The sequence below is a fragment of the Xenopus laevis genome, chromosome 1L (genome assembly GCF_017654675.1).
Source record: "Xenopus laevis strain J_2021 chromosome 1L, Xenopus_laevis_v10.1, whole genome shotgun sequence".
Lineage (NCBI taxonomy): Eukaryota > Metazoa > Chordata > Amphibia > Anura > Pipidae > Xenopus > Xenopus laevis.
In genome coordinates this window covers 145,168,468-145,183,980 of record NC_054371.1, presented here as the reverse complement: position 1 = coordinate 145,183,980, position 15,513 = coordinate 145,168,468, and the positions used below count along the sequence as shown (strand labels likewise).

At 38.9% G+C, this 15,513-nt stretch overlaps 1 protein-coding gene across 2 annotated transcripts in view; it reads right to left on the bottom strand.

The window, feature by feature from the left end:
* The window catches only part of frmd3.L (FERM domain containing 3 L homeolog), a 127,369-nt gene that overhangs the window by 48,846 nt on the left and 63,010 nt on the right, over positions 1–15,513 (bottom strand). For both annotated transcript variants that reach the window (XM_041564402.1, XM_018258936.2), the window contains exons 2-3: positions 14,181–14,285; positions 5,314–5,356 (exon numbers count right to left, since the gene is read on the bottom strand). In XM_041564402.1, coding sequence (XP_041420336.1) covers positions 5,314–5,356; positions 14,181–14,285 — 148 coding nt within the window. The remainder of the gene's footprint in view (positions 1–5,313; positions 5,357–14,180; positions 14,286–15,513) is intronic.

Here is a 15,513-nt window from a genome sequence, read left to right as displayed (position 1 = left end):
AATTATTACACCTAGGGGCCGATTCACTAAGGGTCGAATATCGAGGGTTAATTAACCCTCGATATTCGACTAGGAATTAAAATCCTTCGACTTTGAATATCGAAGTCGAAGGATTTAACGCAGATAGTTCGATCGAACGATCGAAGGATAATTCCTTCGAACGAACGATTAATTCGAAGGATTTTAATCCAACGATCGAAGGAATATCCTTCTATCAAAAAAAGTTAGCCAAGCCTATGGGGACCTTCCCCATAGGCTAACATTGACTTCGGTAGCTTTTAGATGGCGAACTAGGGGGTCAAAGTTTTTTTTAAAGAGACAGTACTTCGACTATCGAATGGTCGAATACTTAAAGGATTTTTACTACGAATCCTCTGATTCGAAGTCGTAGTTGAAGTAGCCCATTCGATGGTCAAAGTAGCCCAAAAAAAACTTCGAAATTCGAAGTTTTTTACCTCAAATCCTTCACTCGAAGTTAGTGAATCGGCCCCTTAGAGTAAAGACTCAAATGCCAAGTGTAAAGTTAATACATCTACTACACCAACATTTATCATATGTCTCATGTAAACAGCCAGATGTGGCAAATTTTCCTTTTGCTGAAAGTTTAGCAAATTTGACATTTTGCATTTTAGTAAATAACCCCATTATGTCTAAAATAAATAGCATATGTTAGCAGGACATCATTGCTTACTGCATGTATGCAGTACCTACTTACTGCATGTCCTGTTCTCCACATTCAAAGGCTCAAAGAGCTTGGTCATATATGAACCCCAGTGGGGTGGGTCCAGCAGTAAAGAGATCCCAGTAGAGGTTCAGGTTGATATAAAATCTCGATACATATGTAAACCAAACAGAGCAACTTCTTAAGATTAGGGAATGGGACCTATAAAAACATTCTATTGTGATGTCCCGTAACCCGCTGATTTCTTTTCCACTTTTTATTTTATGTTTCTTCGATAGTGTGCAAATAAGCTGGGATGAGCAACCTCGAGCCAACCAGTTTCTTATAGGAATAGTTCGGTGTAAAAATAAAAACTGTGTATATAGATAGACTGTGCAAAATAAAAAATGTTTCTAATATAGTTAGTTAGCCAAAAATGTAATCTATAAAGGCTGAAGTGACTGGATGTCTAACATAACAGAACAGAATCCAATGAAGGTCAGGTTCAAAAGCAAAGAGTTATGACCCATGTGCCCCCCTCAAGTCACTGATTGGTTACTGACTGGTAACCAATCAGTGGAAACCAAGTGAGCTGCAAAGCAGGAAGTAGTGTTCTGGCTATTATAGTCACTCCAGCCATTATATATTACATTATTGCCTGACTATATTAGAAACATGTTTTATTTTGAACAGCCTATCTATTTACCTAGTTTTTAAATTTAAACTGAACAATTCCTTTAAGGACTGACACATGAAGCTTGTTAGACGTTGCACTTATGAAAAAGGTGGAGCACTGAAGATAACCAATAATGCATTTTCTCCATTTTAATCAGTTTGCTGCTCTTTGTTTCTTTTTTATTTTGGCTAATCACTCCTTGCCCTACTTCCCACATTCCTCAACAATTTCCCCAACATCTTACTGATAGAAATGAATATTGCAGGCCTATCTGAAAAAAAAAAAATATTTTATATTTACTTAAAACCATTCCACCAAACACAGTAGGAACGTAAGCAGCCTAAGGGACACAACCCAGCAGTAGGCCACTACACAATATACACTATATAGTTCCATATAGATTTAGAGATACCCAGGGTCCAGATACATCCTCTCTCAAACATTTTGATTCAGTGCTTTGTCCTTTAAAAAGACACGTTTCATCTTGACGTAATAGTCAGTTCTTACTGACTTCAAGACTCTGTGCAGTGATCGAAAAGCCTTCATCAGCTCAGCGGCTAAAATGACATGCTACTTCAGGTAATAAAGTCTTCAAAGATCCCAGGATTTATTCTGAATGTTAAAGGTTAATCATAAAATTTCACCTTCTAAGAAAGAGCAAGATGTGCTGAAGGTCACACACTGGCTTTAAACCCTTTCCATTTTTTGTTTGTTTGTTTTTAGCGTGTTCCCCCTCCCCCCATTTTCAAATATACCTCCATACATTTCAAATACCTGCATCTCATCAGGATATATTCTTTCTCAGAAAACTGAGGTGGAGTATTTTTTTATTATGCTTATTGTTCACAGGGGTCAGGAAAATGTAAGGATCAATAATGTATCCCCGTATTGAGCATAAAATGAGTCAGAAGTCCTACTAACAAAATGACTGTAATTGTGAACTTTCATACATTAAGGGGCAGATGTACATATGGTTGAATATCGAGGGTTAATTAACCCTCGATATTCGACTGCTGAATGTAAATCCTTTGACTTCAAATATCGAAGTCGAAGGATTTAACGCAAATCGCTCGTTCGATCGATTAAATTCGAACGATTTTTAGTTTGAATCGTTCAATTCGAAGTCGAAGGTCGAAGTAGCCATTTCGATGGTTGAAGTAGCCAAAAATAAAAACATTAGAAATTCAAAGTTTTTTTTTTCTTTTCCTTCACTCGAGCACAGTAAATGTGCCCCTTAGTATTAAGAACAACTTTTAGGCAGGAATAATATGACTACTGTGGGTTGAGCTATAATACAGTTTAAGTACTTTGTTTGCTGAAGACCTAAGGTGGCCAGACACAGGCAGATTTAAAGGAACAGTAACATCAAAAATGAAATTGTTTTAAAGTAATAAAAATATAATCCAGTGTTTCACTGCACTCTTAAAACTGCTGTGTTTGCTTCTGAAACACTACTATTGTTTATATCAGGGATGTCCAACCTGCGGCCCAGGATGGATATGAATGCTGCCCAGCTTGAACTTCCACCAATCCAGGAAACGTCATGTTGCAATGTCATGCACAGAGAGCATATGTACGCGGTCGTTAATTGTGTGAATGTGTGCTTTACATTTTACATGGTGTGTGCAGTGTGTCGCTTCATAGAGCAGGAACAACAGTTAAAAAGTGAGCATTCGGTTACTTACAAAGGCAGATAAGCATAATTCAGCGGCATCACCCGCTATGCTAGGGATATATGTAGCAACTACATTTGTGAGCAACTTTTTTGATATTGATACATTTGTTTCTCAAACACAATGTCAAAAATCCCAATAGGTTTATGATACTCTATTTTCTTTTACTTTTACAATAAAATAAATCAAAAATTAGCGTTAGTGTGTGTATTTCGAGTGTGGCCCCAGAACATTTTTCTTCTTCCAATGTGGCCCAGGGAAGCCAAAAGGTTGGACACCCCTGGTTTATATAATAAACTGCTGTATAGCAATGGGGGCAGCCCTTGCTATGAAGAAAAGGCTCAGGTTAAACAGCAAATTAGCTCTGTAGAACATAATGGTGTTATCTGTTATCCACTATTTAACCTGTGCCATATAGCCTTTATTGAATTTGAGCCATTGCTACACAGTAGCTTGTTTATATGAACTATAGTAATGTTTCTAAAGCAAACAGATCAGTTCTACCAGTACATATTTTCATTAGTTTAAAACACTTTCATATTTTGGTGTTACTGTTCCTTGAAGGTGCACATTCAACCCCTTTAGACCGATTCGGCAGCTTATCTGCCCATCTACAGGGCCCTCTCACAGGCCTACCCCATCCATATCTGGCAAAAAATCTGGCAGATTTTCCTGTCAGATCTAAAACCTCATCTGTGTTGATGTGGTCCTCGATCCAATTGCCAGCATAGTGACAGTTATGATCCAATAGTTACCCTGAGGACCAAACAATCATATCAGTGAAAGAGTTGCTCATTTGACCACCTCACTAAACAAGCAGATCTTATAATGTTTGGCCATCTTAAATTAGTAATTACACAGGAGAGACTAGTGGTATTAAATGGATTTATACAAAAAAAATTCTTCCTTATTTGTCTTGTTTTTGTTATCCGTTTTGTAAAACAATCAGCTTGGTACGTGCTTGTACAGTTATATAAGTAACTGAATGTTCAGTATATCACTAATCTGTAAAAAGCTATTTTCTTGACACATGTAAACTTCTTCCACATGCCTCCTAAACAAGATAATCTTGTCTTCCCCTGGATGTAGCTGAAGAGAGAAGCGAGCAGGGCTCATTTAGCAGCTGATATTTCTTTGCCACCCCCCCTTAATTCTACAGCCAATTATATGTCCAACCATACTTTGTTACATGTTTTTAATTTGTGCACATTCAGTTCAAATTAAATTTAAAAAATATATATTAAGCACAGCCTCCTTTGTGGAGGCCAGTTCTGGCCACTGCTGATGCATTTACCATTCCACTGGCCTCACAGATTCCCTGATCTTATTGGTGTCATAATAAAAATCTCATCCTTAACATTGGGTACTCCAGAATCAGAAGAGGGTAGCTAAAATGGTCCAGTTTTGAACATATATTAGTCCTGATTGTGGTCTTCAGCAATTTGGTTGCCCTAGCAACCATGCACTAATTTTAATAGCAGACTGCAATAGGAGAGGGCATGAATAGAAAGATCAGTAATAAAAAGTAGCATTAAAAATAAAAGTGTAGCTTTAAAAATTGTTTATTTTTAGATGGGGTCAGTGACCCCCATTCAGGGTCGGACTGGGGGGCCCGGGGCCCACCGGGACTGCTGGTACAGGGCCCCCCGCCCCCCTACTGCGACGCGCCAAACTGTGCGTATGCGCCGCTCGAATGCCGCCATGCGCATGCGCGAGCGGCGCTTCTCGGTGCGCATGCGCAAACGGCGATGCGATGCGTAAACTTTTCTCAACATTTTTATACTGGTAGATAGGGTCTGGCCCGGCGGGGGCCCACGAGGGTCGGGGCCCACCGGGTTTTTTCCCGGTGTCCCGCCGGGCCAGTCCGACACTGCCCCCATTTGAAAGTTGGGAAATAATTAAATAAGTATAACATAAATAATGAAGAACAACTGAAAAACTGCTTAAAATTGGCCATTCTTTAACATACTAAAACTTAACTGAAAGGTGAACCAGCCCTTTCACTGCTATTTTGTATTGTATTTTCACATACAATTACTGAAAACTGTGAAATTTGCACCAATGTTGGGGCCTGAAACATCAGTTAAAATGAATCACTTCTGCAATAATTTTAACTAAGATAATTACCACTTTTTCTAGTGGTTCTGTACTTGTTAAGAGTTAAATTGTTAAAGCACCGAGCTGTGATATATGTTAGAGAAAATACAAGTTGGCATTATTGGAAAATGAACAAGACTGCAGACTGCTTTTGCTAATACATATCAAATAAGGGTATAATTACACAGTAGGCTCTGGATACTTACATTTCATCTGTTTGGAAATAGCCTTGGTGGGATCGAGCCAGTGCTGTAAAAAAAAGCAAAGGATGGTTGGAAAATGAGTGGTTCAAGGTTGAGGAATATATCAGCATGCTATTAGCAAAACATACCCCCATCCAAACAGAAACTGATATTATTTTTGCTATTATTATCATCCTTTATTTATATAGCGCTGACATGTTCTGCTACGCTTTACACAGATTTACAGATTTACACAGATGTTTCTTGAAATAGTAGATGTTCAGTGACAAACTACTGGCCAGAATCCCAGCGTCATTCAGTTCAATTATTCTGACTCACTGGCAATGTTAGTTTTAGTCCAGTAACCCATAGCAACCAACAGGGTTGCTTTAATTATCCTCTCAAGATAGAAGACATAGAAATTGTAATTCACACCCAAAAAAAAAAATGTTTTTTGGTTACTTTAAGTTGATACTTTACATTTTCTGTTGCTCTTTTCCTTTACCCAACTTTCTTTCTAGGTGGTCTTCTCTAATTTGGTACTGCTGGGTCACTTTCATTTGTCCCTTAAAGGAAACTATACCACCCGATCAATGTAGGTCTTTATAAAAAGATATAGCATAAAACTGTTCATATGTAAAACCCTGCTTCATGTAAATAAACCATTTTCATAATAATATACGTTTCTAGTAGTATGTGCCATTGGGTAATCCGAAATAGAAAATTGCCATTTTAAAAAATAAGGGCCTCCCCCTGGGATCGTAGGATCCTCGGTGCACACAAACAAAGCATACAAACCATATATGTTAAGTCACATGAGCCAATTAACTGTCTTTTGTTTCCAAACTTCTTCCTGTTACAGTTGGAGTTGTGGTATTTCTGGTCAGGTGATCTCTAAATCAGCCCGTAGACCATCACAAAATGGTGGTTCAAGGTAAGAGATGTAAAAGGACAATATTTACTTAAATATATATTTCAGTTTGGTAATATTCTTTAATATGCCACTTAATATGATATAAACTTTCTGTTGCTTAAATATTCATTTTGGGGGTAAACTTTAAACTAACTGTTGTCCAGGGCTGATCAAAAGTTCTAATTCTGCTTCCCACAGAACCTGACCAATCATATATAGGTATTTGTTCCGATGACTGACTTCCTGCAGTTTCCACAATTCCCTGCAGAACTGGTGAGCTGTTGGTCTGTAAAAATGTTTGTGTCCTACATAAAAGGCATTGTGGGGAATTGTATCTTCCTGAGATTACTGACTAGTCTATTCTAAGCTCTGTTGCTCTGTATACTTTGTATAATTCTGTATGGATGAGCATCACATGTGCGCTTGCTGGGGTTGAAATGTGCCATTATTTGTCACTTGTAACTACAGACAATCCAATTTGAGCACAAAGGGAAACGCATTCAGGGATACAGATTACAATGCAATTATGCTTTCACTGTAAAATTAGATCAGGCTTCTATTTTAAAATATAAGTAGCCGCAGATAATCTAGGCAGAATGCAGCATGCAAACAACCAGAATGCTTAAAGGAAAACTAAACCACCAAAATGAATATATAAGCAACAGATTTATATCAAATTAAGTGACATATAAAAGTATTTTACCAAACTTAAAATAAAGTAAATATTGCCCTTTTACATCTCTTGCCTTGAACCACTGTTTCATGATGGTCTGTGTGCTGCCTCAGAGATCACCTGACCAGAAATACTACAACTCTAAAGCTGGCCATAGATGTTAAGATTTTTAAAAGATCAGATCCTCATCGTGAGACCACGATCTTCTCCGTACGATCATACGAATTTACCATCAACTAAAAAGACCAATTTGCCAGGAAAACAAAGGGGAGCTGCCTGCTTGGCCCTGCAAACATAGATAGATTGAACTGGGACCGACAAAGATTTTTTGACCTGGCCGATCAATTTCCTGACAGATGTCGGCCGAAAAATCGTAAGATGTACGATTCGAACATCCCACTAACCGCACGATAATTTCAAAGGATTGGTCAGGCTTCCCTAAAATCAGTCGTTCGGCAAGAAGAATCGCCGCGTCTATGGGGAGCTTAACTGTAACAGGAAGAAGTGTGGTAGCAAAAGACAGAACTCTGCCTGTTAATTGGCTCCTGACCTAACGCATGGTTTATTTGTGTGCACTGTGAATCCTATGATCCCATGGGGCAGCCCTTATTTTTTTTACATGGCAATTTGCTATTAAGTATTACCCAATGGCACAAACTACAAAAAAAGTATATTATTATGAAAATGCTTTATTTACATGAATCAGGGTTTTACATATGAGCTGTTTTATGCAATATATTTTTATAATACACAAGAGCCATGAATATCCTGTAAATTATATCCTTATAAATGGTGACTAGTGATGTCATCAGTTAGTGATGTCACTTTTGTCACATGACTCACTAAAACTTGTGTATTATAATAAATATCGTACCCCCTATTGTAAAATATAAGGATATTATACCGGTAAGTAACCTCGGAGTTCCATGGCCTGTATAAAAGCACTTGGCCTTTAGCCTCGTACTTTTATATGGTCATGGAACTCCTCGGTGACTTATAATATCCTTATATTTTACAATAGGGGGTACTTTATTCACTAGATAATACACAAAAGCCATGAATATCTTGTAAATTATATCCTTATAAACGGTGAGTACTGATATCATCAGTTATAAACGGTGAGTAGTGATGTCATTTGTGTCACATGACTCACCAAAACTTGTGTATTATAATAAATAAAGTACCCCCTGTTGCAAAATATGAGGATATTAGAAGTAACCTCGGCGTTCCATGACCTGTATAAAAACATTTGGCCTTCGGCCTCGTGTTTTTATATGGTCATGAAACTCCTCTGTAACTTTTAATATCCTTATAATTTACAAGAGGGGGGTACTTTATTTACTATATAGAGCCCTACAATGTTCGGGGGGGACATTAAATTAAACCCATATACCAAAAAAAAAAAAAAAATTTCAAAGATGGCAAAATTACTCAAATAAGTTGTTAGATGTGAAGAAGTTTTGATGACAACTGTACAACTGGATCACATGTGAATGAGCAAGCACCAGCTTTGCATATGAACAAGGCACTAGTGTGGATATTGCTATGATGGTATTAACAGTAAAAAAAATGGGATGTGACTTTTCTCTGTGAGCCCCCTGATATCAGCTTGTTGACCTTAAATGAGAAGTCAACCCTTTAGCAAAAAAAACCCTACCCCCACCCCATGTAGACCACCTCCATCCTCCCCCCTAGCCTAACTGCCCCCCCCCCTGGGAAATGCCCCTTACTTTTTACTTACCCCTCTGTGCAGATTCAGGCATCAGAGTTCCACGTAGCCATCTTCTGGGTCTTCGGTAAACAGAGATGGAGACCAGCGAAGCTGCACATGCGCAGTTGGAGCACTTTGGTTTGTGACAACTGCGCATGCTCCAAAATGGACGGAAATTGCCGAAGTGGCAGAAGAAGACCCGGAAGATAGCTGCCGTGAACTCCGATCCCTGAGTCTGTGCCGCGGGGAAGTAAAAAAAAAAAAGGGCAGTTAGGCTGGGGGAGGAGGGAGGGGGAGGGTCTACATAAGGTGGAGGGTAGGGTTTTTTTTTTGCTAAAGGGTTGAATGCTTCTTTAAAACAGCCATTCGCTGGCCAACTTGTTCATTATCTGACCACCTTGAAGGTAAAATAGCATGATTTTTTTTCAGTTACCCATTGAACAAAGAGATCTAAATAAATGTGACAGGGCATTAGCAGCTTAGTTTATTAGTCTGGCAAGACTGACAGGGTTCAAGACAATTTATAAACTGTCCTTATTGGCAGGCCCGGATTTGTGGCGAGGCCACATAGGATCGGGCCTAAGGCGGCAAAAAATTAGGGACAGCATGCCACTCAGCCGCTGTCTTTGAAGTTCCGGTTCAGGCGAAAGTTGTATGTGGGCGTTCCTGTTGCCGGCCGTGCAGCCTAGGGGTGCCCACCCACAAAATCCGGCGATGCCTATTGGTGTCTATACAGAGGGAACACAATTTATTTAGCCTTTTGGCTCACATTTCCATAACATGTTTCTCTACTGAAAGGCAAAGGTGTGATTTCTGCTGTGCAGGGTGGTGGTGACCCACAATTTCATAATTTGCCCAAATTCAATTTTTGTCGCAGTTCTCTCAACAGCTGCCAAAATGTCCCAGTTTAACAGAAAAATAGTTTGTTCCTCTACTTGCAGCAGGGTCACACAATATTATATCAATAAATATTGTAAACTGTATTTTATAGTGTGTGAAATTTCTATTCATACAATAAAACACATGGTTTTATCGGTACTTTGCCCCAGTTCTGTTTCCCTATGAACTTGGATGGTGGGTGCCATGGTGATGTAAACATGAAATGCTGGGGACAACAGTCTGTCATAGAATTCTGGTGCACCTAGTGCTTCTTTACTACTTATGCTGCCATTTCAACCATGTAAACATGGTGAATGTACAGTATTTGGTTAATTGGGTGTGGTACACTATTTGGGGGTCATGGTTACAAAATGGCTACGGACAAATGTTGCCCTCTTTCCATTTTTCAAATGTCGGGAGGTAAGTATGGATGTTTCAGATCCCCTTGAAGACAGAGCTGCAGTACGTGCTCAGTGAGAAACCCTGTGGTGCAAGGTACTGCCATGCTATCTTCAATATAAGTTAAAGGGGACCCGTCACCCAAAAAGAATTATTCAAAATCCTATTTTATCACATTAGCCATGCAAAATTAACACTATGTAAATTATTTGAATCTTGTTTCCTTCAGTCTGGGAATTCATAATTAAAGCAAGCAGGCAGGAGCCATTTTGTGAACACTGTTATAAAGGCAAGCCTTGTGTCATCTCAGAATCTTGTTTGGTCAGCAGAATGGGGAACCCAAGGTTCACCCCATGCCCTGGCTACTAGTGATGTGCGGGCCGACCCGAGGCCGCGGGACCCATGGGTCAGGCGGGTTCAGGCCGACCCCTGGACAAAATGTGCGGGTCGCAGGCGGGTGCGGATCAAGCTCTTCTTCTGCTCTGCCTGCCCGCGACCTAGTACTGCCGGCTTCCGGCGCCGGAATTTATAGACTTCCACTGCCCCGCCCCTTTTGTGACGTCACTGCGGCGTGGGGTGTGCGCGGGTCTATAAATAAGGGGGAGCAGCGGGCCCGGGTCAGATGCGGGTAGGGAGTGGGTGGGTTAGGGTCAGGTGCGGGTCGAGAAATTCTCGACCCGAACATCACTACTGGCTACACAATTAAACGGTGAAGAGAACGGGAGAGTTTGTGAAGAGCAGTGACATCTAGGAAGTGCTGAATGGAAAGTGAAAGTAATTGCCTCTCCTGCCTCTATGCCTAAGTAATAGAGGAGGGGCAGACAATATTTGATTGACAGCTGAGATTTTTAAATAAGCTTACAACAGCTATACATCCTTTAATAAAAAATAGAAATTGGATTTCATGTTTAATTTGAAAAGGACTTTTATTATATAGCTCTGTGTGTCTTGGTGACAGGTCCACTTTAACAAAAAATAAAATTTTCTTAAAATCAAATGACAGAATACATTTTAAATGCAGTCCCCATTTATTTGTTTCTGAATTTATATAAGTTCTGTATTAGCTCTAACGATGTGATTGCAAATGTCTGGTATGCAAGGCTCATTCCACCATTACCCTATTATTTATTTACAGTCAGCCTTTAATATGATGTAATGTACTGTTGTTTGTTTGTAGTTAAATACCTTGTGATTTAGGTAATCATCATGTCTATGAATTTCAAAGCAATGATTTGGTTTTTTAATTTAGACATGCTATTATAGCACTTCCCGAATCACAGCAAAAATCAATCATTTATCACTAACTCACAACACAGATATTTAAAGTGCTAACAGATGAGATTGCTGCTACCCTAAAGAGTGCTAATTTGCATCCTATTCTTGCATTTAGTCACTCCAGAATCATTAATTTCTACAGTGGGATATATTTAATCAGTAGCCTAAATGAAGGGATGGAAAAATGAAGACCAAGCAGCCGCAAGGTGTTGGGGGTGGGCGGCAGATCATCTTGGGTGGAAAACAGGGAAAAGCACTGGTTTACAGTACTAAAAGTCTTGAGGTGGCCAAACACGGGCAGATTAAAGGTGCCGATATCGGTCCTTTAGACCGTTTCGGCAGTTTATCTGTCCGTGTGTGGGGGCTCCAGACGGGTCCTCCCAATCGATACCAGGACAAAAATCGGTCAGATATCGATCGGTCAAGTATGATTTTTTTTCTCTTTTGATGCGGTTCTGTGACCCATCGGTGCCCATTCGCAGCATTGTAATCATATTGTTCGGCCCTCTGGCCGAACGGTCAGATTCACCCTATATTGCCCAGCCGTTAGTGGGCACATCGGGTTAAGATCTGCTTGTTTGGCGACCTTACCAAATGAGCGGATCTAATAGTGTATGGCCACCTTTAGTGTTAAAAATACTGTAAAGGTATTTAGCAGTCCCAATTTCTGCATCTGGGGTGTCCTCATATTCCCTTTCTTGTGTAAAACAGAATATGGCAGACCTTATATTAAAGTATCTACAACCTATGATATAAACAATGAGTAGTAAAATAAAACAAACAACTTTCATCCATAAAAATGCATGCTCCTACACTAAGCCTGAAGTTAAGAAAATGTCCGGGTTATTCTTTAAATTCACTATCACTGCACAGAAGAAAAGTTAATGTGGTGCTGAATGATACCTTGATGGTCCGTCATTACTCCACCTCAAGACATTGCAGTTAAAGTATGCAGGCAAGTAAGCTAGAAGCAGAATAATGAGGACATTTGTCAGCAAGAAAAGAAAGAATTTCCATACTTTTAGGGGCACATTTACTAAGCTTGAGTGAAGGATTCGAATATAAAATACTTTGAATTTCGAAGTATTTTTTTGGGTACTTCAACCATCGAATAGGCTACTTCGACTATGGGGACCTTCCCCATAAGCTTTCTAAGCTTTTTTTGATCGAAGGAAAATCGTTCAATAGATGGATTAAAATCCTTCGAATTGTTCGTTCATTCGATCGAAGTAAATGCGGTAAATCCTTCAATTTCGATATTCGAAGTTGAAGGATTTTACTTCGATGGTCGAATATTGAGGGTTAATTAACCCTCGATATTGAACCCTTAGTAAATGTGCCCCTAAGTATACTAAAAAAAAATAATTTAAACATTAAATAAAATCAATGGGATTGTTTTGCCTCAAAGAAAGATTCATTATATCTTAGTTGGGATCAAGTATAAGGAAATGTTTTATTATTGCAGAGAAAAAGGAAATCATTTTTAAAAGTTAGAATTCTTTGCTTATAATAGAGTCTATGGGAGATGGACTTCCGGGTAATTTGGAGCTTTCTAACTAATGGGCTTCCGGGTAATGGATCCCATAGATGTACTGCTTTTCGGAACTGAAACAATGTTTAACTGAATATGCAAGATGATGCTTTAATGAGAATTCACTCTTCATACAATCAATGACAAAATATTTTAAAGATCTAAACCCAAAAATGTATCGATATAAACTTGATTAGGGGTACCTCTGTAAGGAATTTGGCAATTTACATTCATTTTCTATTTATAATTCTGAGATATTTTTATTTTTTAACTGCTAAGGACAAATCACTAGAAAGTTCACCAGATTTACTGTAAAGTCGAATCACCAGCAAGTGCCTACTGATGCAAAGTGATAGTCACTGCTACAAATGTCAGAGCCACATGGACAGAGCTAAATTTAAAAAAAAAGGCCAAGTCCAGAAGCAGGGTATCTGAAGGGTTAAACAGTTTCTCAATCAATATAGACACAATGGCATGGGTAAGCAGCCAACACTGTGTTTAGGTACAGGCAAGAGGGTCAAATATGAGTCAAAAATTGAACAAATATAAAGAATACCAGTAATGTATTAAATAAGTCCTACAATCAGGTATGGAACCTGGAGTCGCAGGCATTTATTTATTTTTAAATTAAACACAGTTGTCTGGGCGTCTGTTCATGACATTGCAATAAGCTCCTCTCACTTTGCAGGCAATTTCTATTCTAAATCAATGGGGGATACTTTTGAGTGTTTTGTTCACCTTCCAAAGAGCAACAAAAATCCTGTGTACCATTACCCTTAATCTAGAGTAGTGCGTCGGGTTGGTTACCAGTGGGTGCCCGTGGGTTACCCGTAGGGTTGCCACCTTTTCTGGAAAAAAATACCGGCATTCCTATATATTTATCTTTTTTCCCTATTAATAACATTGGGGACTCGGATGGAATCTACTTGATGTCCCCACCGTGCATTTAGGGAACAGTAAGGTAAAAATTACCTTTTACAATGTAAGAATGATTGCTCTGTGACATCACTTCCGGGTTAAGTGATGTCACATCCAAGTGACGCAATGCTTAATGCGGGTTGGTTTCCTTTGGTTTCAGAAAGCGGGTGCGGGTAGGCTTAGAGTAAGCGGGTATGGGTTAGGCACGAGTGTGAAAAAACAGACCCGTGCAGGACTCTTCCTTACTCTATCCCAATGTAAGGAAGTGAGAGAACTGGCTCAATCTGGAGAGATATGCTAGGGTCAAGGGAGCCTGCTTTATACCTATAATATACTGAGTTATTTCTCATTGGAAAACCAAACTGCACATTCAAATGCCACTCATAGGCGGCCCATTCAAAATATTTCGAGAATATACTGTATATTGATGTACAAGTTATTTTGATAGCAATGCGACAGCTGCCTTTTTATTGCATCTACTTTTCCCCAGACAGAGTATCTTAAGGTGACAAGGTATTTATTTGTTAGTTTTCTCCAAGTGCCAATTGAACAGAAATTATCAATAAAATACACTGGAAGTATGGATACATACCCTCTGCTTTTCTGGGTCAACAAAACGAATGCCAAAGTAATCCTTCTCCAGAAGATTGTAATGGTTGCAAATGTGGTCTAGAAGAAACTGTCCCTTGGTTTCCCTCTGCAAAAGAGAATGTAATTATTGGCTAAAGCAGCAGCAGTTACAAGCAAACTTATCTGTTGTCAAATAACTATATGTGTTAATTGATAAATGATTCTTGATATACAGTCAATAACATGTACATTGTCCCCATAAGCCCCTTAGCCTACACTATGGAGTAATCAGAAATAAAAGTATAGTTCTCAGAAGAGCATGACAGTTACAGAGTACCAGGCTCTATGTTTCTGGGTTTTATACTACTCTATGGGAATCATACTTTGCACCAAAACGCCAGGATAGGCAGGCAGTCAAAAGGGTTAAGAAACTCCATGGTTTGAGGCAACAGCCTCAAAAAGCAGCACACCGCTCAGCATTTCATCTCATATATCTGCTGATTGCTTCACACAGAACATACAGCTCATGCCACCTTACTAATCTTTTAAGAAAGGCATTAGCATATGGTGAGTGAATTAACTAGCTTTTTCCATTTGTTTTCTGCTGTGGTATTTACAGGATTTTGCAAGTCATTAAAAAAAAAGCCTTGTCATTCTCAAGTAAATATTGACTCAAACTAAGCAATAAATATGGAGTCTATAGATAAATGGCTCAATACCCTTAAACAGACAGACAACAGAATTTACAGAGTGACATTTATACATTATTATCCAGTAACATTTCATTTCCTCTTAATTATATCTGAGCTGATCTACTACTTTTCAGTCATGTGATACTAGCTCTAACATACAGTACTTGAAAGAGTCCATTAGTCTGATGATTTTTGCACAAGCATTGTTGAGGTGATAATATAATAATAAAAGCATACAATCAGATGTCAATTCCTTGGGGGTCATCCATTTTTTACCACACCCTGCCATAAAACATCCCAGTTACATGCTCCCTATGATTAGTACAGGTATGGGATCTGTTATCTGGAAACCCGTTATTCAGAAATCTCCGAATTACGGAAACGCCCTCTCCCATAGACACCATTTTATCCAAATAATCCACATTTTTTAAATTGATTTTCGTTTTCTCTGTAATAATAAAACAGTACCTTGTACTTGATCCAAGCTAAAATATAATTAACCCTTATTGGAAGCAAATCCAGCCTACTGGGTTTATTTAATGTTTAAATGACATTCTAGTAGACTTAAGGTTTGAAGAACTCCGGAAGAACTCAAATCCCGAGCATTCTGAATAACAGGTCCCATAACTGTACCTGAACTGTTCTTCACCATCTCCATAAAAT